This window comes from Myripristis murdjan, chromosome 16 (assembly GCF_902150065.1).
Source record: "Myripristis murdjan chromosome 16, fMyrMur1.1, whole genome shotgun sequence".
NCBI classification, from domain to species: domain Eukaryota; kingdom Metazoa; phylum Chordata; class Actinopteri; order Holocentriformes; family Holocentridae; genus Myripristis; species Myripristis murdjan.
The window spans coordinates 6,970,879-6,995,250 of record NC_043995.1 but is presented as its reverse complement, the minus strand read 5'-3'; the positions used below and the strand labels follow the sequence as shown (position 1 = coordinate 6,995,250).

The 24,372-nt window shown below is 41.3% G+C and overlaps 1 protein-coding gene across 3 annotated transcripts in view; it reads right to left on the bottom strand.

Moving 5' to 3' along the window:
- ulk4 (unc-51 like kinase 4) overlaps positions 1-15,848 on the bottom strand; it is a 132,168-nt gene extending 116,320 nt beyond the window's left edge. For 2 of the 3 annotated variants that reach the window (XM_030073149.1, XM_030073151.1), the window contains exons 1-14: positions 15,758-15,848; positions 14,616-14,753; positions 13,846-13,945; positions 13,043-13,182; positions 11,313-11,487; positions 10,344-10,445; positions 10,028-10,111; positions 9,820-9,895; positions 8,588-8,698; positions 6,497-6,840; positions 1,598-1,667; positions 1,301-1,367; positions 656-754; positions 161-221 (exon numbers count right to left, since the gene is read on the bottom strand). In XM_030073149.1, the coding sequence (XP_029929009.1) occupies positions 161-221; positions 656-754; positions 1,301-1,367; positions 1,598-1,667; positions 6,497-6,840; positions 8,588-8,698; positions 9,820-9,895; positions 10,028-10,111; positions 10,344-10,445; positions 11,313-11,487; positions 13,043-13,182; positions 13,846-13,945; positions 14,616-14,753 (1,567 nt within the window). In that variant the 5' untranslated portion in view covers positions 15,758-15,848. The remainder of the gene's footprint in view (positions 1-160; positions 222-655; positions 755-1,300; positions 1,368-1,597; positions 1,668-6,496; positions 6,841-8,587; positions 8,699-9,819; positions 9,896-10,027; positions 10,112-10,343; positions 10,446-11,312; positions 11,488-13,042; positions 13,183-13,845; positions 13,946-14,615; positions 14,754-15,757) is intronic. The other variant, XM_030073150.1, reaches the window with a different exon arrangement.
- Positions 15,849-24,372: the final 8,524 nt, after the last annotated feature.

The following is a 24,372-nucleotide window of genomic DNA, read 5'->3' as shown; positions in this document are numbered from 1 at the left end:
GGAGCATTGGTACTAAAAACATGAAAACTGATATGTATCAGGAGTATTTTTGCATGACACTGAATTCAAAATCATAAAAGTGAAAAGAAAGATCCATCAGCGGGAAGAGAAGAGAGAAGAAATGGAGAACTCTTGTGTACCATCTGAACTCAAACAATACCTGAATAAGCAGGCACACAGAGAGTTTTAGGGTCAAATCGGACATGAGGGCTCTTCAGGATCTAGTTAAACAGAAAGAGCATCACACGGTGAACCACAGTAAGCACTGTCTCAGTTAAATATCACAGCTCTCCCTGAAGCAATTTCCCCCTTTTCCTGATGAGTACTTGGTTTATTTCAGTGTGTATCCAAAGTACTGTCATTACTTTGCAAAATGTAGAGAACCTCTTAACAGCTGCAGACATCTTCGCTGCTGTAATTCTTTAGAACTAGTTAGCTAAAAAATGTGATCACACCGGGAAAATATGAGGAGCTTATTTTAAAACGTAGACCAGGCTTAAACAGAAGTTGAACACTTACATATGAAAAACAGAAGGTGCTCCTGATTTATGATATCTCACAAAACAGCATTGCCACTGTAAAGCCTCTTTAAAAATCAAACAAATTACAAGTAATGAAATAAAGAATGGTCATTTTAATTTGTGCATGTGTGTACCTTTGGGTTGTCTATGATTGGGGTGACAGTTAGCTCAGAGTCAGTGTAGAGAAGAGCTTTCACACAGGATGTGATGTCAGAACAAGGACATATACCAGCCTGAGAGGAGAGGAGAGGAGAGGAGAGGAGAGGAGAGGAGAGGAGAGGAGAAGAGAGGAGACATTCCCACAGAGGTAGCAGAGAATACCTTGCTGCCAACAGAGTGAGATGGTATTTGCTAAGCAAAAGGCAGATGGCAGCAAAGGATAGCAGAACAGGTAGAACTGAATTTGTTAATGCAACATATATGACTTTGACAAATTTATCTATCCATGTAAATACAACTTTCTGCAATTTGAACAGATCAATGCAAAAAACATGTGTCTTTCTCTATACGTGTATAACCAACACCATTGATTTCTTAAAGTACATGGATGCCAGATGAATCCAACTGACTATCTGGTAGGAAAAAAAAAATCAATACTCTGGGTACTGAGGCCCATTTTATCAACCTCACTGACTCATTTCAAGTTTCCAATTGCTGCTGAATGCAAAATCATGTATGTTATTGAGGCTGCTTACAACAGTTATTCATGTACTGGCATTAATATATCCTGACTGCTGTGTACATGTTCCCACAGGGTTAATAGCATATGGAAGCAGAACCTTAGGTGCAGGACTCTGGTTGGGAGTGTCAGGGATACTGCAGCTCCTCCTTGAAGTGGCACGAGAACTAGGGGAGTTATAAACAACAGAGAGACACAACATAAAACCAATTGGTGATTTGGATTATAACTACCCATCTAGTTATATAAGATGGCCACCCATAGAGCTAAATGAGTACAGCAGTGACAACATTGCCAAATTGGAGCTTGATACCACCACAAACACCGCCACCGCCACCACCAACACAACTAAATTCATGTAAATGCACTATGGTTCATAGAGCTCAATATACTGTACCTTAGCAGGAAAATTGCCTCAGTGCTGTTTTTATCTACACCACTCTTTGGTCTGAGCTCTGACACATTATCTGGGAAGGAAAAAAACAAGTTACAAAGTATTTTATTCTCTGGCCTATATCATGACATACATGTGAAAGATATTACACACAATTATATTAGAAAAGGGTCATTGCTTGGATGATAGGATCACTGAGTTATCACTCAAAAATTTGTGGTTGAGGGTAAAAAGAAATAAAACATTACAATCTAGAAAACCAAACACCAATATTGCCAAATTCATAAAACTGATGCTTGCCATATTTTGGGGGAAAACAGTTAAAGAACAGAACAAAAGAGTTCGTGACCTTAAAGGTAAAGAAAAGGTGAGGAAAATATTTCAAGTCATATTTTTGTTGTTGATGCAGTGGACGTTTGCTGAGTGTGACTGTCCTTTTTCATTCAAGACTAGCTTCCACATTCTTTCAGCTGTAGAGACAGAGCCTTGCTCAGCGGCACAATGGCAGTTCACTATCCAATAGAGGGAACAAAAAAATAAAGTAAAGCAGGCTTCAAGAGTTTCACACGACAGCAGCAAAATAATTTCTCTATTTCAACTTTCCTCCTGTGGAAGGCAGGTAGTGTTTGTGTGTGTCAATATATCATACCAGAGGTTCATGTTTAACAATGGTGCAGTTAGGCCCATAAGTATTTGGACAGTGACATAATATTCATAATTTTGCCCTTGTACACCACCACGGTGGATTTGAAAGGAAGTAATCAAGACATGACTGAAGTGCAGACTTTCAGCTTTAATTTAAGGGGTTGAACAAAAATATGGGATTAACCGTTTAGGAATTACTGCCAGTTTTATACATTGTCACCCCATTTTCAGAGGCTTAAAAGTCATTGGACACTTGACTAGCCAGATGTGGCCTACTCCTTCATTATCCCATGACAAATTAAGAAAATAAAAGGTCTGGAGTTCATTCCAAATGTTGCATTTGCATTTGGTAGCTGTTTATCAGAACCCTCAATGTGTGATCCAAAGAGGTGTCTAATGTCTACGCAGGGGAAGGAGGCCATCATTAGGCTCAAAAAGAAAAAAAAAACATCTATCAGACAGATAGCAATACTTGAGGAGCAGAATCAATCGCTTGGTATATCCTGAAAAAGAAGGAATGCGCTGGTAAATTCAGCAACACTAGAAGGCTGGAAGACCATGGAAGACATCTTTAACTGCATACGAGATCCCCATCACCAAGGTGGAAAAGTTGGAACGGGTGATAAGCACACAGCTGAAACAGTGGCTTGGAGTTCCATGGTGCCTAAGTTCCATCGGACTGTACGGGAAAGGCAAATTGGAATTACCAATCGCAGGTCTCGTGGAAGAATTCAAATGCACCAAAGCAAAGCTGGTCATGACCCTTTCTGAATCTGAGGACACAGTCATTCGAACAGCGCCCCCCCGGGTGGCAACGGGAAAGAAGTGGACTGTTCAGAGTGCAAAGTCTGCTCTTCACTTCAGAGATGTGGTTGGCCAAGTCCAGCATGGGAGAGTGGGTCTTGGGCTCATCCCAAAAGCTCCTCTGTGGCACAAAGCAACATCAGAGCAGAAGAGACAGCTTGTGGTAGAGGAAGTCAGGAGGCACGAGGAGACAGAGTAACATGCCAAAGCTGTCTCCGTGGCTAGGCAGGGGAGATGGACCAACTAGGAGAGCCTGGAGAGGAAAAGGCTCAGCTGGCGTAACATCTGGCAGATAGAGAGAGTGTGGCTGAGTTTTACCATCAGAGCCACGTATGACCTGCTACCTTCCCCCGAAAACCTGAAACTGTGGTACAGAGAAGATCCCGCCTGTTCCCTGTGTTGAGCATCTGCATCCCTTAAGCACATTCTGTCAGGGTGCACTACAAGTCTCACCCATACTTGGCGGCATAACCAAGTAGATTAGACTTTACTGTCCCAGAGGGAAATTTGGCTTCACAGTACTCAGTACTCAGAGAGCTAGCATCAACACTGGAACAGCAGTGAGCCACCACAAATAACCTCCCATAAACATCAGCAGGAAAGGTCCACTTCCTACAGTTTGTACCAGCAAGCCAACCTCAAGAGCACCAAACAACACCAAAGGATACAAGCATCCTGCACTCTGCTCGAGATTGGAAATTGGGACATTGATAAAAAGGCTTGTGTTTCCCCCAGAAATAGTGGCTACAACACTCCAGCCAGATATGGTCCTGTGGTCTCCAACAGCAAAGCTGGCTTATGTCGTGGAGCTGATAGCACCATGGGAAGATGGGGTTGAAGAGGCTTACAAGAGGAAGAAAAACAAATATTCTGACCTGGCAGCTGAAGCATCCCAGAACGGCTGAAAGATCATCATCTTCCCAGTAGAAGTGGGATGCAGGGGATTCGTTGCAACACCTACCAACAGCCTGCTGAGGAAAATGGGGGTGAGGGGCTGCTCCCTCCAACAGGCTATCAAGACCGTGTCAAGTGCTGCCGAAAGAAGCAGCAACTGGTTCTGGATCAAACGGAACGACAACAACTGGGCACCAAGACAGAGACAGATGGTATGCGGCAAAGGCGTACACCTGGCCCAGGGAGAAAGACGCCCCTGCCATGCAGAGTCCATCGGGGGTCATGGAGGCTATGGCATGGAGGGGGGTGTACCTGGGACGCTGGGTACACAGTTGAGCCCTCTGGAGACGTCATGGGCTTCAATCAATGAAATGTCGATGAAGCAGGGTGCCCACCTGATGACCCCGATGATATACATACCCTCCCTTTCACCACTCCACACCGACTACTACCTTCAAGAGTTACCTACTTACCGAAGGGATTGAAACATCTAGTCCTATTAGCTTTACCTAAAGTGGTGGAGTGAAGTCCCTGCTGTTTTTCAGCAGCAGGGACTGGGAGACTGGGCAGGGTTGAGGGAAAGTTGAATGGAGCAAAGTACAGAAATATCCTCAATGAAAACCTGTTCCACAGTGCTCAGGACCTCAAACTGAGCCGAAGGTTCACCTTCCAACATGACAGTGACCCTTAGCACACAGCCAAGACAACACAGGAGTGGCTTAGGGACAACTCTGTGAATGTCCTAGAGTGGCCCAGCCAGAGTCCTGATTTGAACCCTATCCAACATCTCTGGGGAGACCTGAAAATGGCTGTCCACCGACAGTCCCCATCCAATCTGACCGAGCATGAGAGGATTTGCACAGAAGAATGGCAGAAAATCCCCGAATCCAGGTGTGCAAAGCTTGTTGGGTCATACCCAGAAACACTCAAGGCTGTAATTGCTGCCAAAGAATTCAACTAAGTACTGAGTAAAGGACCTGAATACTTATCGCACTGTAATATTTCAGTTTTTTCTTTTTAATAAATTTACAAAAATGTCTACAATTCTGTTTTCACTTTGTCATTATAGGGTACTGATTAGGGTTGTCCCGATCCGATCGTGTGATCGGAAATCGGGGCCGATCACATGACTGAAGACTCGATCGGGACTCGGACGTTATGTCCCGATCAGGTATCGGATAAATAATATATATACATATGTATATTTATTGTCAGGGTTTTCCCTGCCTTATAATTTCTTAGGCGCACCGCCTAGACGTTTTCACCGACCGCCTAGATCAAATGAACGCGGAAAGGGGAAAAAACGCACATCGACATATTCAATCTGCGGCTCCTTTAGGAATCTGTTGTTGATGCTAGCTTGGATTGTCCGGAGGGAGTTAGGCGGGTACTGGGCCATACGTCATGAAATACTGACAACGGAATTAACCAATCACTGCAGCGAATAGTTTGTGCGTGCATGCTGAGAGGATGGCTTTCAACCGCGACATATCCGCTGTAGGCTAGGCGGAGGGGGAATGTATGAATCGCCTAGCGCGAAAAACACAAGCGCTCGCAAATACCAGTGATACAATGACAACATAGCGACTTTCCAAAATATCCCCAAGTGACTTAATAACCTAACGTTAGTCAGAAACTTATTTATGTAACGTTTGTTGTGTTTGTTTTTGTGCCGATATGCCGTGCGCTGGCCGCCCATCTCTCCCTCGTTCCACTTGCTGATACAATGACAACTTAGCGACTTTCCAAACTCCCCCAAGTGACTAAACCCCCTAACGTTAATCAGAGACGGATTTGTGTAATTATTGTGTTCGTTTTTATGCTGCTATGCCGTGCGCTGGCTGCCTTCCCATCTCTCCTTCGTTCCACTTGCTGTTCGCTTCGCTTTTCACACACAAGCACCCAGCCCCCCCGCGCAGTAAGCTATCAGCTGTATACTAGTTTCCAACCGCTTGGTTTTTGTATTAATTTCTGTACTTTATTTTATTTCCTGCTACTGTTTGTGTTTGTACATATTTTGTCAGTATCTTAGATCTTGCCATTTATGTTTGTGTGTGGAGACATTTGAGAAAATAATTAAAAATAATTAAATTATAAAATGTTAATCTAATGTCCAAATAAATCGGTTAATCAATATCTGCGTTTGCCAATTAACTGCCTTTTATCAAAATGCAGTTTGTTAAACACTTAAATTGTTATACTAGCTTCTTCATTTGTCTCAAAGAGTGCATTTCATTTCCATATTGACCTATCTGGAACCGCGGTTGTTTCTTGGCAATCATTAATAACATATCATTTCCTGGTTTTATAGAAGTATCGGATCGGGACTCGGTATCGGCAGATACTCAAAATCAAATGACTCGGACTCGGACTCGGGGGCAAAAAAACGTGATCGGGACATCCCTAGTACTGATTGTAGATTATTGAGAGGAAAAATGAATTTAAACGATTGTAGCATCAGGCTGCAACATAACAAAAGTGAAAAAGGCAAAGGGGTCTGAATACTTTCTGAATGCGCTGTATAGCCTACATATACACACAAACCAGGGAGGATGTTACCTAGTGGAAATGACTTATTGGGGAGCAATGTGTGACACGTCTGCCTGGCCCCAGTCAGCTTTGGCTCGCCTCCTGTCTCTCCTCCTGCCCCCCTCCCTTCCTCACTCTCTTGTCCCAGGCTGTTCATGGAGGCTCCGCGGGGTGTGTGTCCATCAGCTTGCTGGCTATCGCTCATTCTCTCAGATGGTCCGTCAGTTGTTGCAATTTGAGGCCAGGAAGAGATCAATTCCTTGGAAGCTCCATGGCCTGGCTGGCAGTTTGCTGGTTGGTTTTCAGATAGTTTTTCAATATTTCCATGTAAAGGGGATGGGTCATGCGATGGATCTATGTGTCTGTGTAGGCTGCTGGAACAACACACACACACAAACACAAACATATTAAAAGCAGCTTTTATTAGAGCCCAACCATTACAGCTACATCGGTGTCAGCGTATATGTTAGCAGGTATTAAGGAAAAAAAGTACATATTGTGTAAAAAGCAGGTTATGTGGGATAGGTTAGGTTATTTAAAAACAATATTATTGTTAAATGGTTTGTTCAGCAGACTTCATTGTTTACAATACTTCATACAGTATAACAGAGAAGTGTATCACAGCTGAACTGATGGTGCAGTGATTGTGTTAAGAAGTTGAGAAGTTTATTGTTTAACTGTAAAATATCAAGCCTCTGGCACACTGCAACTATTGCCAAATTTGACACAAATGGCTACTATATCATTATCAGAAGTTTTTTACTCGCATCAGCTCTACAAATCCAGTATTGGTTATGCTCCAGTCTTTTTTTTTTAACAACTTTTTTTGGCTGCTGAATCTTCTGGTCAAGCACCACACATCTTACGTGCTCATATTTTTGAGGCCATTCAGGCATATCCAGTCAGAGAAAAGACAATCTGGAGAGTTAGCTGAAGTTGGTCTTTCGCCTCAGCTCACGGCCATTGTAAAATGTGCTAAACAAAGCCAATGAACACCTAAAATCCAAATATGTTTTTAATGACTGAGTAATATTGTGATGTAAAATAGACTGAATGACATGCACTGTCCCAAAACAAAGGCAGAGAAAATGAAAGTCCAATTTTGCAGATTATCATCATGGTCTAGTTTCTGATAGCTGGAAAAAAGACAGAAATACAGTCTGGCTGCTGCAGTTTTCAATGGTAGCCATTTTGGCTCTACAATCTTGCTCCATAGTTCTTACTATATAACTCGTGTTTCCAGGCCAGCTGGCAGTGGTATGCTCTCTGTTGTGCAGCTTGGCCAAACTATTTGGACCATCTGGCTAAGATATTATCCCAGAGGATCATTTCATATATAGCCTTCTGTAGAGACAGCTTGTTTAGTGACCTGTAGGGCAAGAACCCACTATTTGAAATCAGTCAAATCTTTGGAGATTGATTTGTATCAAGTATTTCCAAAGAGGTCAGTACAGGTGAGCTCAGAAAAGTTTTATTTAACAACACTGGCTGGCTACCTGCTTGAAACATATTTTTATCCTATTGTTCATCTATTGCTTTCTGTCTGCTTGTGTGTGTGAGTGTGTGTGTGTTTGAGCATGCATGTGTGATAACATCAGAACAGTGTGTACAGTCTCCAGCTCTGAGCTCACTGTGAACTGAGGTTAGGGGTGCTTGTTCAGTGCCAACATTACAAATCCAGCCGAGCTCTTAGTAGTGAGGCTTTACAACAGGTAGAAAGAACAATGACCTGCCAGCAGGGACAGCTACAATGTATTCATAACTCTGTAAACAGGGACATAAAGAAGACAGTGCTGTTTTTAGTGGAGTTGCCATGGTAAAAAAGACATCATGCCCACTAAGGATCTCTCTAAAGGACACTGCCTTCTTCATCTGGTTGTAAATGACAGAAATGGTGTGCTGTTGACTATATGAGTGCTGAGTCTGTCTGCAGTGCTCAATTCAACAGGTGCTCATACAGTTTTCAGTTGTCTTATGATAAAAGCAAGAGCCACAACTTGTTTTCTCCCAAAATATGCCAAGCCTTACACAACGCAAAAAGTGGATGCTGCCAAACAGCCAAACAAAATGGTTATAAATGAGAGCTGTTAAATCAAGAAAAGAATAGGACTGCCAACACACCTAGAGCTGACTGAAATGTCTCCCTCATCATCATTTCCTTCTTCCTTATCCTCTTCCTTCTTCTGTACTTGTGTCCAAAATGGGTGGGCCAGCAATCCCGGCCAGTCCAACCTAATTAACAAAAAGACAAGAACTTGGTGAAGAGGACAACAAATAACAAATCTAACCCCAACATATATTGGAACTCAATGTTATGATACAATAATTTAATGTTGAAGTTAACATCATTAAAACTGTGTGAGAAATCTCTCTTGCTGTACTTTGTTATTTGAGTTTGATCAGCTCTGGTCAGACTAGTTGTTAAATGAGAGAATTCCAGTAGACTAAAGGATATCAGGGTTCTAACAATCCATCAGTCTGGACTGATGTATCAATTTAATGATCACTGATCCATTATTATGAATGTAAAATGAAAGCATCTATCCAGATAATTTTAATGATATATCATTACTCTGAAATTCCCATGGCACAACCAGTATATGTAATTTATATCCTCCTCTCAAGACTAAATCAGCAGCGTGGAAATAATACAGATTTCGGACAGAAATCTCAGGACCAGTCTGAACATAAGTGAAGAGTTAAACAAAAATCCTACTATGAAAATGGGGAAATAAAGTTCTCTTATCTATGTTTTATAGGGTGCAAAACTTTAAATCTCAACATCTCTAAACCACTGAGTATGCACAACCCTGTAAATTATCCTTTGCATTAAGAATTGACAGCTCATCTAAGGGTTCTTTAAGTTAACTGATAAAACATTTGCATTTAAACATGAGAAATATAGAATATAAAGGTGAACAACATGGGTCTATTTTTATTTTATTATTAAAAAGAACTTTGACTTCAAAAGTCTTTTTTATTAAAACAATAGATTGTTTTTTATTCAAAAATGCTATTATCTTGTATCAATCACAGGCCCTTGAATTGAAGTGAATCAAAATTATACTGTGACAGATTTTATGATATCTGAAAATACTGCAACGTTGTTCAAAGGGTTCAAAGGGTTGTTACGATATTGTACAGTGATGAAGCTTATGATTTACAACCCTAAAAGATATCATGTAAAACTCTATTATACCAGTACTTGTGTGACAACAACATAGTCCATATGGGATCTCAAGGAAGGTCATGTTCCGAGCAGCCTTTTCAGCAAACTAAAGGCCTGACACGACAGTACTGTGGGAATATTATGAACAGCAGTGGCATCATAGTGTGTTGTCTGCTGGTTTGACCTTTTCTCAGGGTTTTTGTTGAGCAAGGCTTTTAGAAGACTCTGAAACTCCTCACTGGGAGGACTGGCTGAAGGCACTGAAAGAGGCAAGACAGCAGAATGCAACTTTATTAATAAGCAATTCATATATAACAATCAATAACGATAAAAATTATTCAAAGTCTTAACCAGAGATGTCTTCAAGAGTGTATAAGAAAGCTAGCATCTACCTGTATGTCTGGGAGGTGGTGGATCTTGGTGTAAAATTATCCGAGTCAGTTCAATGCAGTTATCAGAATAGAACGGAGGTTCACCTGTGATACAACAAAAAACACTTTACAGTTCCCTGTAGTGCAGTATAGTGTACCGTGGACAACATCATAATGCCAGACTGTTTTTACTTTGTTTTACAGTGAAGTGTTCAGAGTTCAGTCAGAAAACAAGTTGATGTGATTTCAGGTGTGTGTTTGTGTGGATGTGTGAGAGAACATGAGGAGGTTTTTGTGTGTGTGTGTGTGTGTGTGTGTGTGTGTGTGTGTGTGGTACCAGTGTACATGAAGTATAGTATGCAGCCCAGTGCCCACATATCAGAGCTGGTACTGGTCTCTGCTCCCTGCAAAACCTCTGGAGCACTGTACAACAGTGAACCTGATAATACAAGTTTAAGCAATGTAAAATTCAGTTTAAGCAAAAGTTATGCATCTCATTTTTGATTACATACACAATTTCTGTGAATGCTGCAGAAATTTTGGCCTGAGAAAAGCTTCAGGAAAAAAAAAATCAGTCCAGACACACACATTATGGAGTAGGGGTTAAGACATATTTCAGATTTTTAATTTGCAAGTCAAAATTACAAGAGTTAGAATAACTCTTAACTATGCAAGGTATGAAGAAGTGTTCGTGTATGTCAGTCCAAAATTGATTAAGATGAATAAGATTGTTACAGTTGTCTTTTCTGTCATATGGCCTTAAGAATTTTTTTTTTTTTTTTTTTTGCATTAAAGATAAACAATTACATTTCACCACTTGTTAATACATTATGGTGACTAGCTTCATATTGACCAACATGAGTACACTTTCAACTCTATGCCAAAATGAGCATGTTTTAAGTATCTTCAACCTTACTCATAATGTGGTATATTGTAAAAAGTAATCAGCTCATTGTCAGCTCATTTCAAACCGCTGATGGACAGTGTATTAATTTAGTCCATGTCAGCGTTAGTAATCATGTGCTTCCTCAGCAAGATACACTGCTGTTTATTATTTCAGTTTCAGGTGTGATAAGGAGTAGTGGGATTGAAGAGCAATAATAACACGACAATAAAAAACAACTCACAATGACAAAAACACAGTGGAGCCTGGGCAAAAATGAAAGAAAAGCCTGGAGACTTTTGGAGTTCCTGCTTATTGACTAACTTGGACTCTCTCTCAGCTAATCCATCAGTTAGCTTCCCCGTCAGTCATACAATTCATAGTTTGCACTGCATATGCAACCAGTAACTGAGTTAATCTGACCTTGGAGTCTTCTCCTAATGTCGTTGCTCTCAAAGTTGTCCTTGTCATCTACTTCTCCTCCCCCTGCCTCATCAGGTATAGGGAGCAAGGTGAAAAACTCCTCCAATGTCTCTCCCTCTAACCTGGATAGACAGAAGTTGCTCAACTTCAGAGTGCCATGGCCATCCAAAAGGATCTACAGGAAAGAAAAATATTCACATAATTCAAATTGCAGTGTATTTAATCCAGAAGAGAGTTGAACAGAGTGGTATTAATATGTAGCTTTGTTATGAAAGCAGCTGCACATAGTAGTTTTGAATGTCAGAAGTCAAGGAGAACCACTTCAGAAGCACTGCATAAAACACTCTGGGCTCTAGTTTCCCGGCGCAGCGCGGGGTGGCGCAGTGAGGCGAACCCCGCACAGAGCTAGTTTCGACCGGCGAAACGGGAGAGGCGGACAGTGTCCAAGTTTCGCAGACGGGCTTGCGCGGAGATGGGAGTGGTGGCGCAGTGGGGGGAGGTGCCGACAGATTCAACTTTGCGCAGTGACAGTTTCGTGCCAAAAGGCTTCGCCGAGGTGCGCCAAAAGCTCGCCTCCTGAAACCACGTCTACTTTCCGCGCAAGGCGGAGCAGAGCCGGCGCAGTGGAAGTTTGGCTGCCTGGCGCACATCACCAAAAACCTCACAATCAGCATAAACGGTGCCAATCTCCTTTGATCTGACATCAGCTGTGACGGGACAGTTGATATGGAGATATATGTATGTGCTGATTGTGATCGTAGCATTGAATAGTGTTTTTTTCGGTATTTATTGCATCGTTCATGTGCCTGACACTCCGGAAGCCTGCCTGTGAGTTTTTGGTGACGTGTCCGCACTGCTCGCCGGTCTCCGCTCCGCGCCTGTCTCCTGAGCTCCGCTCCGCCTGCGGCAATAGACCTCCATATCAGCTGTGTAAACTTTCATTACGCCTTCGCGCAGCGCATTTTAAAGGCAAGGACAGGGGCTCATTTGATTGGTTAAATGTGAATCGGCTGTGTCAAACCCACTCCACGCCTTCTCTCCTCCCTTGCGCCGGTAGGAGGGACGGCGGAGTACTTGCGCCACCGAGCACGGCGTGCCAAACTTGGAAAATCCGCCTGGCCACACCCAGTTGGCGAAGCGCATCTGCGCTACGCCCCCGCCTCGCCAGGTCTGCGAAACTAGAGCCCTCTGTGTGTGTTTTGTTTATATGACAGTGTGACCCATCAAGCAGTCACACAAAATTGTAATTTTTCTATCACCAATCTTGTAAAGCTATTTGTCATTGTAGTTTCATATAAATAATATTGTTTGGATATATTTGGGTCTGTTTGTGAGCCAGGCTGAAAAATGTCATGCAGATTGTGTCAGGGAATGCATCACATACACAAGACTGTTTTCATAGTACTCTACACAGCAGTGAAACAATAAGAAAGCAAAACATTTCAATATGTGATTAAACACGATTAATCCACAAAATACCTTGTGATTAAAGCAATTTTGCAAAATTGTCAACAGCCCTAAAATATATACAAAATCCTCTGGGTTAATGTCTTATTCAGATGATCAAGATAGTTTAGCCACACTGTATTACAAACACCATGTCACTGCCAGTTGGGTTAAAATCAGCGTAAGTGTAAACAACAGCAAGCAGCCAACACAGTGGAAAAGAATGGATTTTTTGTGCAGCTTTGACAAAACACTTACACACATACTCCTAAAAACACACAAACCTTGGCCGGGGTGAGGTCAGAGAAGATGATTCCTGATTCATGGGTGTGTTTCAGTCCTCTGACCAAGTCCCACCCAAACCCCCGCACCACCTCTTCTGACAGACATCCATCCTGATGTATCACAGCTGTAAGAGAACCACCTAGCAAAGAGACAGGGAGAAAAACAGACAAAAAGAGACAGAAAGCATGAAGAGAAATTTTTAAAAAAGGAGTGAGAAATCAAAACAAAATACTTTTTAAATCCCACTGCATTTCAAAGTGTACATAATGTTCATTTTGTTCTGTGATTAAAGACAATACATAATGAGCAAATCATTTGCTCTCTCAAAATGCAAGAAAATTCACAAGGAATCTGTATGAATGAACAACTACACTCAATTTAATAAACCAAAATGTGAAGAAAGCCAGTACTAGTGGCTGACAGTTTCAGCTACTTCAGTTTAGCTATTTCCAAAACTCTTACTGGGCTTCAGCAGTAAAAAAAAAAAATGCCTCTGTCATTAGCCTTCTTCACTATGGATTGAAAAATCAATTTATCTCTTGAAGGAGTATCTCACATCACTCGTGCAACTAAATCACATCCCCTCTCCCACATCCTCCTCCTCTTCTTTCTTGAAATTACCATTATTCATTTATAACAACAGTTGTCTAGGAATCGTTTAGTGTCTATTTATTTGTTTCACTCCCTGTATGTTTGGCCAAGTAGTAACTGACCAAGTTGTTAAGTGCACTATGATGAGGTTGGGGGCAAGGATAAATAGCTCTAATTTATGGTGCATGAAGTGCCAGTCAGCAGGACTGACCTGTACAGAGCTCCACTACCAACCAGAGGTGGTTACTGGTCTCATACCACTCATAGAAAGACACAATATTCTGATGTCTCAGATTTTGGCTTAGACGGACCTATACAGGAAAAAGAAACAAGAAATTATTCCACTCAGTCAACATGAAAGGGAAATCCACTCCACAGAATTCACATGCACAATCCCTGTCAGGTTTGAGAGTTTGGTGGCAAATTGGGAAAATCAACAGTTTTGTCTTAAAACTCTGACAGGGTATTGACTTAAGCCCCCAATCAAGTCGTCTCAGCACACTAAAAATATATCAGGATTAGGGTTAGAATAAATGTGAGCATTCTAAGACCAAGCTAATATTTTTTTGTGCCAATATGTAATATCTTTTAATTTAAAAGTTACCATACCCCCCCAAAAAAAGAAAAAGAAAATCATTCCAAGAGTAATCTCTTGTTAATGAAATGTTTAAATTGGCAAAACTCACAAAAATGAACAAAGAAAATACTGCAATATAAAAAGATGAAAGAAATACCATCAAACAATATTAAACATAGCTAGACAATAAGCCCTTTCATCAAACATCAAACAGAGAGAGGACATAGACATGCTGATATCCCTAGTCAAAAGTTATGTGTTCAATAATCTCCAGTGATCTAAAACTGAAACAACAAACTTGCATAGTAGGTTTCAGGTTGGTCTTGTAAGATGACTACACAGCTGATAATATAAAAATGTAATAGAGAACAATATGGCATATAAAGTTTGAAGCATATCCTCACATGGTTTGTAATTTCAGGCCTCTTGGTTTTGTCGGTGCAGATGACTGCTACATAGCTGAGAGTGCCCTTCCTTCTCCCTTTATAGACTACAGACCTGCTGCCTGCTCCCAGCTCCTCATACAGGATGAAGTTCTCCATCTGGAGACAAGAGGACAACAGCAGGACAAATGTTACACTGAGAAGACATCACCAGACCTTTGAGGACCTTGAGCTCAAACACAAGACAGAGCTCTCAATCTGTGGGGAGAGGAAACAGCAAAACATCTCAAAGAAAACCCAGAGTTTTTAGTGGCAATGTTTTGAAACTGACCAATTACTTGCTTGTACATTAAGCACTACATTTGAGTGAAATTTGCCAAATAAATATAATCTTGGTAATTCTCTGTAACATTACATTTTTAAGAGAGCTGAAGAGAGCCTTATCCTACATTTCAAATACATTTGACTGTTCACATACATTATTACACATAATACACACAATACACACACACACACACACACACACACACACACACACACACACACACACACACACACATAGTTTAATCAAGTTAAAATGAGTGAAAGAATGCATGATAAACACCATATCATATAACATATAACATCATCATATTATAGATAGATAGATAGATAGATAGATAGATAGATAGATAGATAGATACCCCATACAATTTGTTACAGTAATACAGGTGTTCATTCATATCTGTCATCTCTCATACATTTCAAATCGTTCGTTAACGGCTGCCTCAAAAGTATCAGTGACGCTAGGAGCACACCTGCGTGATTTACTCCAGCCCAATTTAAATTTTAAAAACAAGTTTGGTAGCATATAGTTATCAGTTTTAGATACGACTCTGTAGTCTTTCATAACAACTGTTAAAGTCAGAAAAAAGCACTCGAACAAACTTTTGTCTCCGAAGAGCTCCTCAGGTAGTTATTCTGGTGAGTAAAACTTGTAGCGAGCTGAGCCGTTAGTTTGTCTGCGGGGTAACAGCAGCACGGCCGTAGGGCTGGGAGCGGAGCTCCGCGGTCTGCCCACAGCATGAACACCAGCTAGTTAACAGCGCCATGTAAGAGGTCACCTGTGTGAAATAGTGCGGGTTAAAGGGGTAAAGTTAAACAGCACGGTCAACTGAACTTACAGCAAAATATCTTTTCGATGTTCCTAGCAGCCAGCTGTTCTCAAAGTAGCTTGAACTTCTCTCAACAACCCGCTGTTTGTTACACCGGAAGCCTTTTGGGCCACCTTATTCCAGCTACAAGAGGGACGTCGATATTTTGTCAAAAAACAAAAGGTTGTAAAATTGCTTAGCAAAGTTGTTGTTGATGAATTATCAATGTATTACTACGAATGAAATGCGTTTCCACACACCTGACGTTAAACCAAACGTAACTTTGTATTTTTCATTTGTTTTTTCGTGCTGGGTTTACTCAGACCACCCCCCAAGTGTTCTGTACCTGCGTTGCTAGGATACAAGATAGCCACAACAGACAGTCTCGGAGCACGAGGGAAAGGACGGGAGCATGTTAAAATAAACTAAACTAAACTAAAATAAAATAAAATATGAATTATTATTATTATTATTATTATTATTATTATTATTATTATTATTATTATTATTATTATTATTATTATTATTATTGTTGTTGTTGTTGTTGTTGTTGTTGCTGTTGTTGTTGTTGTTGTTGCTGTTGTTGTCACTGTTGTTGTTATTAGTAGTAGCATATTATTATTTTTGGTGTTGTTATACAAATACCATCATGACTGAGCCAAAGCCAAAGTCCAGGACAAGATCATGTTTGCGTATTTAGTAGAAAGTAGAAACATGAAATGCAGAGATGCTGGCAGAAAAGCCTGATAAACCAGACATTTTACCGTAGGAGGACAGAAAAAGAGTTGGCAGGTGCTCTTTTTAGTGGTCAAAGATGCTCTTTGTTCTCGGTCAAATCACTCAAAGTTGTGTTATTTCTCTCTGCAAGTAGGCTTTCTGTGTGTTTGTGGTCCAAAATGCACTGTGTCAGGAGTGTCAAAGTTCGCAATCCAACAATGTAAGATATAAAAATAATACGCAAATAGCCTACAAACAAAATAAAATAAAATAAAAGACTTACCGCAGACCGAGTAAACAAGAAAAAGTTAGTTATTTGATTACAGGGACAAGCAGTCAGAAATGAAGGGACAGCACAACCCTGTGCTGAAAACATCCATACTGACTTCCTCAGGCTGTGTTTGGTACCTGCACTGTCCATCATTTATGCTGTCGAATAGCAGATTGCTCACGTTACTGTACTACATTAATGTGTCGTGAATCAGCACTATTTATGTTGCTGTGAACCAAAAATAAATTATGACTCTTCTGAAAAGACACGGGGTGTATTCATATAGAGAGACCTTCCTCTGAGACCCCTCCATGAAGGCTAATAGCTTACATGGTGTTATAAACTTGCAACCATCTGTGTAACACACCAAGATTGAGAGATCAATGTTCCTAGGATAAAGACAAGCTGGAGCAGGTAGGTGCTCACTTTTTATCCTCCAGCATTTCGGACATGAACACAAGAAAGTGACATGAGGAAATCTTCAAACAAAATTAATGTCGGTGAAGTGTCAGCTGCTTTGTCGCCCCAGAAGGCAACTTGAAAGATTTTTGACCTCTGTTCTTTTTCTTATTCTTTTGGATCCATCTACCTGTCACTGAAATGTAAAATGTGACATGGATGAGAAATTTGTAGATTTGGTGAAGAACATGATGCAGCACCTGTTCCTCACCGTGGACCAGTTCCACCACAGCTGGTGGAACTGAGTCTGTGTCTGTCTGTGTCCGAGTCTGTATCAAGATGTTCTTGTGTTTTATGGTCTCATTATGCTGACTGCAGAGACACAAGAGATTATTCAGATAGGCCTAACCTTTGATCTCAACAGGAGCTCAGACAGGACAAGTGCGATGCTTGAGTCTGAGGATGGACACAGATAGGTTCAGCTGTTTTAATCTGACGTGAACAGTGTCTGAGCATATTGACAGCTAGATTAGAGTTTTAGACTGTGTCTGTGCCTGAATTAAATTAGATATATTTTATTTGGACATTAAAAAACTTCCCTAAATGTTCAAACAACACTGGCTGGTTGTCCCATGTCGTGCAGATATTTTACCTTTGAGTTACCCTTTCCCTTTTGTTTGACTCTCCGTTGTTTCAAAACTGAACAATAATATCAGCGTTGTTTACGTCTTTCAAAATGTTGTATCTTTTCCCTACACACACACACACACACACACACACACACACACACACACACACACACACACACACACACTCCTACTGAGAGTAGAATGACGTCATGCTGCACTGAGGCTGACACAAAAGGCCCTGGCTTCACTCCTGAATGGGTCTGATGATGCCTTCACGTGCTGTCGGAAATGTTTCTGATGTGCTGTATGAATCCAGTGAAAGCCAGCAAAGTGGAATAAGACTGGGGCAGTCAGACAATTGTTTTAACTCAGCTGATTTCACCCTCTAATAAGCAGATTAGGTGTTTATTTTTGGTTACTGTAAATCAAAAGCCTGCGACTTTTTGGAAATGCAATCTCTAGAGTTTATACTGAGTATCTGAGGGCAGCATTAGCCAACCGTATTACCGGATATACCAACACTGCTCAGAGACAGTTTTTTTTTTTTTTTTTTTTTTTAAATTTCGGACCTATTGTATACAAAAACTGTCCAAAATAACAATCGTAGTTAAATTCAACTAAAAGCAAGAAAGTCTACCGGAGAATAAGGGAGTGATGGCATGAATCTTTACTGTCTCTCACCATCTCAGCCAAAATACAACTGATCCAACTAAACCTATCCCTAACCCCCCCAGAAAAAAAAAAGAATCAATCCCAAGTCAAACCATGAAATTAAAAAGAAAACAAAATAAGCAAAAAGCACAGGGTAATTTAGGAAGCAAAGAAAGTGTAGATAATTTGGTTAAGTGAGCTGGAGAGACGGAGGAAATCCTGTTCCAACTTTACAACCTATATGAAGTTACCTAAACCTGACAATGGCTTTCCTTTGCGGCATTTTGCCTCCAAAATAAAAGTTCAGGAATACATGTGCAAAATTTGCACATTTGTACATTCTTCTCTTTTCTAATATTTATTTACTCTTAAGTGGGAAACGCTAACTCTGACGCTAACACTGAGGTAGTGCTGTGTTTGGTGTGTAGTTCACAGGCATTTAAATGGCATTTTAATTTTTATTTCAATATATATATTGTATTTGTCGGAAGAACAGTAGGCTACTGAGAGTACTCAGGTTTACACAGCTCAGACTATAATATACTGACTATACTATACTGACTCAAAACCTTTCAGATGCAAGACGAGTGTTTTAACCCTTCGCCCCTGGTCACTCTGCTGCACTGGTTTTAGTTTGTCAACATCAGAATCAGAATCAGCTTTATTTTTCAAGTATACGTTCACATACAAGGAATTTGACTCCGGTAAACTTTGAACTCTCAGTGCAGTCCAACATACTTTGCAAATAAACATTATCATCTTTATTTGCCAGACAATACATTGTCATTTGTACGTCATCATTTGTGAGCAGAATTTCCAACATGTAGCCTATCAACAAGTTCAAAGATAGAGCAAACTGTGGAAGTGAGCAATACATCCTGACATCATCTTCTCTTCTATCCAGGCAACACAAAATATCTTTTTAAAGAGTATTTGTTGTGTTTCGTCCCACCTAGTAGGAAGACCTATTATGACAATTTGTATTGGTGCATTTTATGTCGATACAATCCAATACAGCGCGCCTGAAAAGTCAAAGAAAGGCAATTTGCATAATGAAGCTGTAAATTCAGATTTTTTTCTCGGTTATGAACTAAACCAGGTTTATATTTTGAAAGCACCACACCGGAACTGCGTTCAAATTCTTCCTAACTTGACTCTGCTCCGCAGCTTTGTCTCCATCAAGCCGTTCAGCCACCCCGCAGAGGAGGCGAGCAACTTTTCTGGATGTAAAACTTACAAAGCCGACACATCACGTTAGACCAGACATCTTCTACAGTCACTAAGTTCAGTTTCGTCTTTTTCACTGCAAAACGAGCCGGTACTTTTTTCTGTCCCAGCGCAGGAGCAGCCGTGTTTGGGCACATGTAAGGTTAGTTTGATCGTGAGTGAGCAGGGGCGCACTGAGGGAACCACTGGTCGACTCTACGTGCTTTAAAAACTGAGAAAGGGATTATTTCGCCGCTTAAGGGACTCTGCGCTATCTGCTGAAGTGGTAAGCACTCCTTAGTCAGTCTATAATTAAGGCGGATCTTCTAATTTAAAGGTTTTAATGATGTGATGATGATACTATGGCAGGTGCAGAGAGGTTCTCCAGCTTTGAAGACTCTCCCCACTTCTTCCCATATTATTAGAAGCGCTTTTATGACATTTTTCCCTATATTGGAGAAATAGGGAAGCTTCTGGTGTGTGTGTGTGTGTGTGTGTGTGTGTGTGTGTGTGTGTGTGTGTGTGTGTGTGTGTGTGTGTGTGTGTGTGTGTGTTTTAATTCTTGTTGTATGTAGGTTTGAGTGCACATGAGTTTGGGGTCCTATTTCTTGCTTGCCAAGCAGGCAAACCTTCACACATTGTGCTCTCTCTAACATGAGTTTTACCTCTCAAGTGAAAACGTCCAGTTGAACCCTGTGAGTTTGAAATAGCTGTGTCTCTTTCTACCAGACAGAAGTAATCTGATTACACAAAATCTGGTGTCACTCATCACAAGTGGCTGATTTTAGGATGACCAATCTTCCCAGTCTTGTAACAGATTATTACAGCCGCCCCCCCCAGTCTAAAGTGGGTGTGGATAAACCAGTCTGCTGCCATTACTGACAGGGGATTATTATTCTTCTTATTGCCAACCCCTTCTGCAGTGTAAATGTGATTATGAAGACTTAACTTTCCTCAGTATGTCCAAGTGTTGATTATAAACCACTCTTGCCCATCTTAACACAAATAATCTCAAACCTGAAAGAGTTCTTTCTTTCTTTCTGATTTGTTAAAGTAAGATTGAGTGACTGTGTTAGTGCCTCTTGCTCTTTTCCTGACGTGCACTGATGAGGTGAATCCAGGTGAACCCCATCATGCCTCATTGATTTCCTTTTAAATCTATATGAGTCATAGAGGAGATGTAGATGAAGAGAAGCAGATGAGTTCCAGGGGGCTTTTTAAGTGACTGCATCTCAATATCAGGAAGCCTTTCCTGATGTTTTGTACATTCAGGTTGTGTCGAGCTCTGAGTGCCATTATCTTGGATTTCTAGACATAGTAGTGATAGTTTGGATGTGCAACATCAGTCCAACCTGTGCCTGTTGTCTTGAATTATGTTGCTTGGCTTTTTCAACTGAGAGCTATTGGGGTCTTACTGGTTTCAGTGGCTCAGCTGTTTGATGTGCTGGTTTGTGTGTAGTAGGTCTGTAACTTGGACATTGATGAGGCACAGAGGTCATGAGACAAGACAATAATCATTCCCAGCTACAAGCGAGGGCCCAAAATAAGTCTTGGGCTTGTTTTTAAAAGTTTAAAAGGTGAAGTAAAATGTCAGCCTGTTGAGGAGGATAGTCTCTCATGTAGTCCAGAGGGGCTAAATAAAACTCCAGTGGGTTTGCCAGCTAACAGCACATGATCTGAGGCAGGCCTGCTTACTGTCAGACAGCGAGCCACAGTGCTAACACAGCGACTGTTGGGACAGTTCACACAGCGAGGACCTAAAGTAAATACATGACAGGAAAGAGACAGACACACTGAGGCCGGGGTGCCCTTAACCTCTCTGTCTCCCTCGTTCTTTCTCTCTCTCACACACACACACCAACAAGCACACACTCATACACACACTAGGGGTTCATGAAGTGTACAGAAGATAAGTAGCATCAATAAATCAGTCATAAGGAGCTACACCTGTCTGCTATCAGTGTGTGTGTGTGTGTGTGTGTGTGTGTGTGTGTGTGTGTGTGTGTGTGTGTGTGTGCTGATTGTCTTTTATGGCCACACAGTGTAAATCGTCCCGTCACACCATGTGATGTTTCCAACACCAGCTACTCATCACACGGCTCTTTACAGAAAGTAGCTTGATTTTAAACTAAGCATGACACACATTTTGTGATCATGACCAAATCCAAGCTGGAACTATGATTCATGCATTCTTGGTCTTGCATCAAAGGTCAAATCAAATTAAAAAATTCTGAGATATTTCAGAAAGCTTGATGCTGGTTGCTCACAGCGATGGAGTGTATGCCCTGTGATGGACTGGTGAGCTGTCCAGGCTGTCTCCCCAACTTCCACCCAGTGAATGCTGGGATAGGCTTCCAGCACCCTGTGACCCCAAAGCCATGACCCCAATTAGGATAAGCGGCATGGAAATGAATGAGTGCATGATGCTCATTGGTTTTGGTAATGATATTTGGTGTGATAGTGTTTGAAATTAGGGATGATACAATACCATTTTTTCCTTGCCGATCCGATTTCGATACTAAATTCTGCCTAAAAGCCGATACCGATCCGATGCCAGCGTGCTTCTGCTGCACACTACCAACCTTACATGATATGATTGCTGTCATCAGGTTAGACCCTTTGTAAAACATGAAAGAACATAGAGAATGAATTCCACAGAACTGTTCTTTTATTATCCAACTTAGTTTGACAGTCTAGACACTCTTAAACCATTTTGCCAAATGGCTGACATTTTGCAACTTACCGTATTGACCTACATAAAAGACGACCCTGATTTTAAGACGACCCCTCTTTTTCAAGACCCTTTTTTGGAAAAATACTAGGGCTGTAGTCTGTTAGTCGACTGGTCGATTTATTGGTCGATACGTTCTTGGTCGACCAAAATCTGATTGGTTGATTATTTGCCGTGTTAATTTTATCAGGAGTAAAGCACTAAGTGCTAATGGGGGTGTTTTCAGAACAAACGGTTTCACAGGGAACAGTCTGTCTTCAGAACACCCCCCTTGTTTTCACAATTTTGGATTAGCTTAACCCACTGGCGGAGACAGATAGGTAGGCCCGTATGTTCTGAATTGAAGAAAAAATTAGGTTTGGTTTTCCGAATATTTGCTTAATCAAGAACATTTAATGAACATTTAGTCCTCTACCATGTCAAAGACGTCGTCAGTGTGGCAGCATTTTACCAAAATAGATGGAAAGAAAGTCGAACGCAAACTGTTGTGTGATACGCAAACAACAGTTTGCGTATCACAGCTCAACAACCAACATGGCATATCACCTGAAAACGGTAAGCTAACATGTCTGCGTTAGGTTTCTCCGTCCGTTTTGAGTAAACATATCAGAATTGACATATTTCAAAGTTTTAGTCTAATCGTTTTATAACTGCAGGCGCACACACCCGCGAAGACGGCAGCTTGACATAAACGGAAATCATAGGCTATGATATTGAGTAGGTGCACGTGATGCAACGCTGTCAGAGCCGACCGACTCCAGTGTGTCATTCACAAACCTGCCAACATTTGAGTAGTAAAATCCAGGAGATTTTTGTGGTGGGGAGCAGCAGAAGATGTGCGGGGATATTAGTGCCTGCCGAGCCGGTTAAGATTTACAACATATCCAGGTTTTTAATAATTAGTCAGTAAACTCGGCATTGTATGACACAGGCTGGAAAAAGTGCACTTTTATTTACAGTTAATCATTTCGCCGTGTGTTTCAGCTTCTGTTAAACTAACGGAGCTGCGGCGGCTTTCGGTCTCAGCTTTCAAAATAAAACCTTTGTTATTGCATTGTGGGAGACAGGGTTAAAAATCGGGAGTCTCCCGCGTGAATCGGGAGGGTTGGCAACTATGATCATTCAGTGCAAAATAATAAGGTCAAAAACGATTTAATATACTGCAAATACTTGTTGTTTATGTTTATTTATAATTCATTTAGGCGGAGAAGGCTAGCAGGCAGACTACCGTCCAGTTAATTAATCTAAAAATAGTAATTTTGTATTCCCGTTGGACAAAACGGACAAAATCTTGTTTGAATAAAAAAGCCACTGGTCGGCATCAGGCGAGCCGGCCGCGGCACCGGTCGGCATCAGGCGAGCCGGCCAGTGCATCAGGCTTCGCAACGCTCGGCCCGGCGACGCGCTCGCTTTAGCTCGCTTGGCGGGGCTCAGGTGGCTCAAGGTCGCTTGAGACTGCGAGCCTCCGTCATGGTTTTGTCAATAACTAGCCTATACTTTGCACCGAAAACAAGCGCTCCCTTACAAGGGATCTCCTACAGAAGCAATCCGCATCACGTGGTGGTATCGGTGGTAGTATCGGTGTATTAACGGGTGTACTCGCCGATTCCGATATTACCAAATAAGGCTATATCGGACCGATGCTGATACCAGTATCGGTATCGGTACCATCCCTGTTTGAAATTACAGAAAAAGTCCAAGGCCATTTTTTTATCAATAAGGCCCTGGTTCTAACCTGACATAAAGGCTTTTATTGCAGCCTGTCTTTAAAGAGGGATTTTATGATTCAACAGTGCTCTTACTAATGGGTTCATTGTGAAACTGTTTACAGCATACAAAGGACACTAAGACCAAGTTAATCAACTAAGAGGAGATAAACCGTAAACTACAAGAAACAGGGCCAGAGTGAGTGTGTGTGTGTGTGTGTGTGTTATTTATTTCTGTCACCTAGGACAGACTTAATGATTTGATGAGTAGTAATAATCAGCCCTATCAGAAGTTGAAGTTCAGTGTCTCTCTCTCTCTCTCAGCCACATAAAAA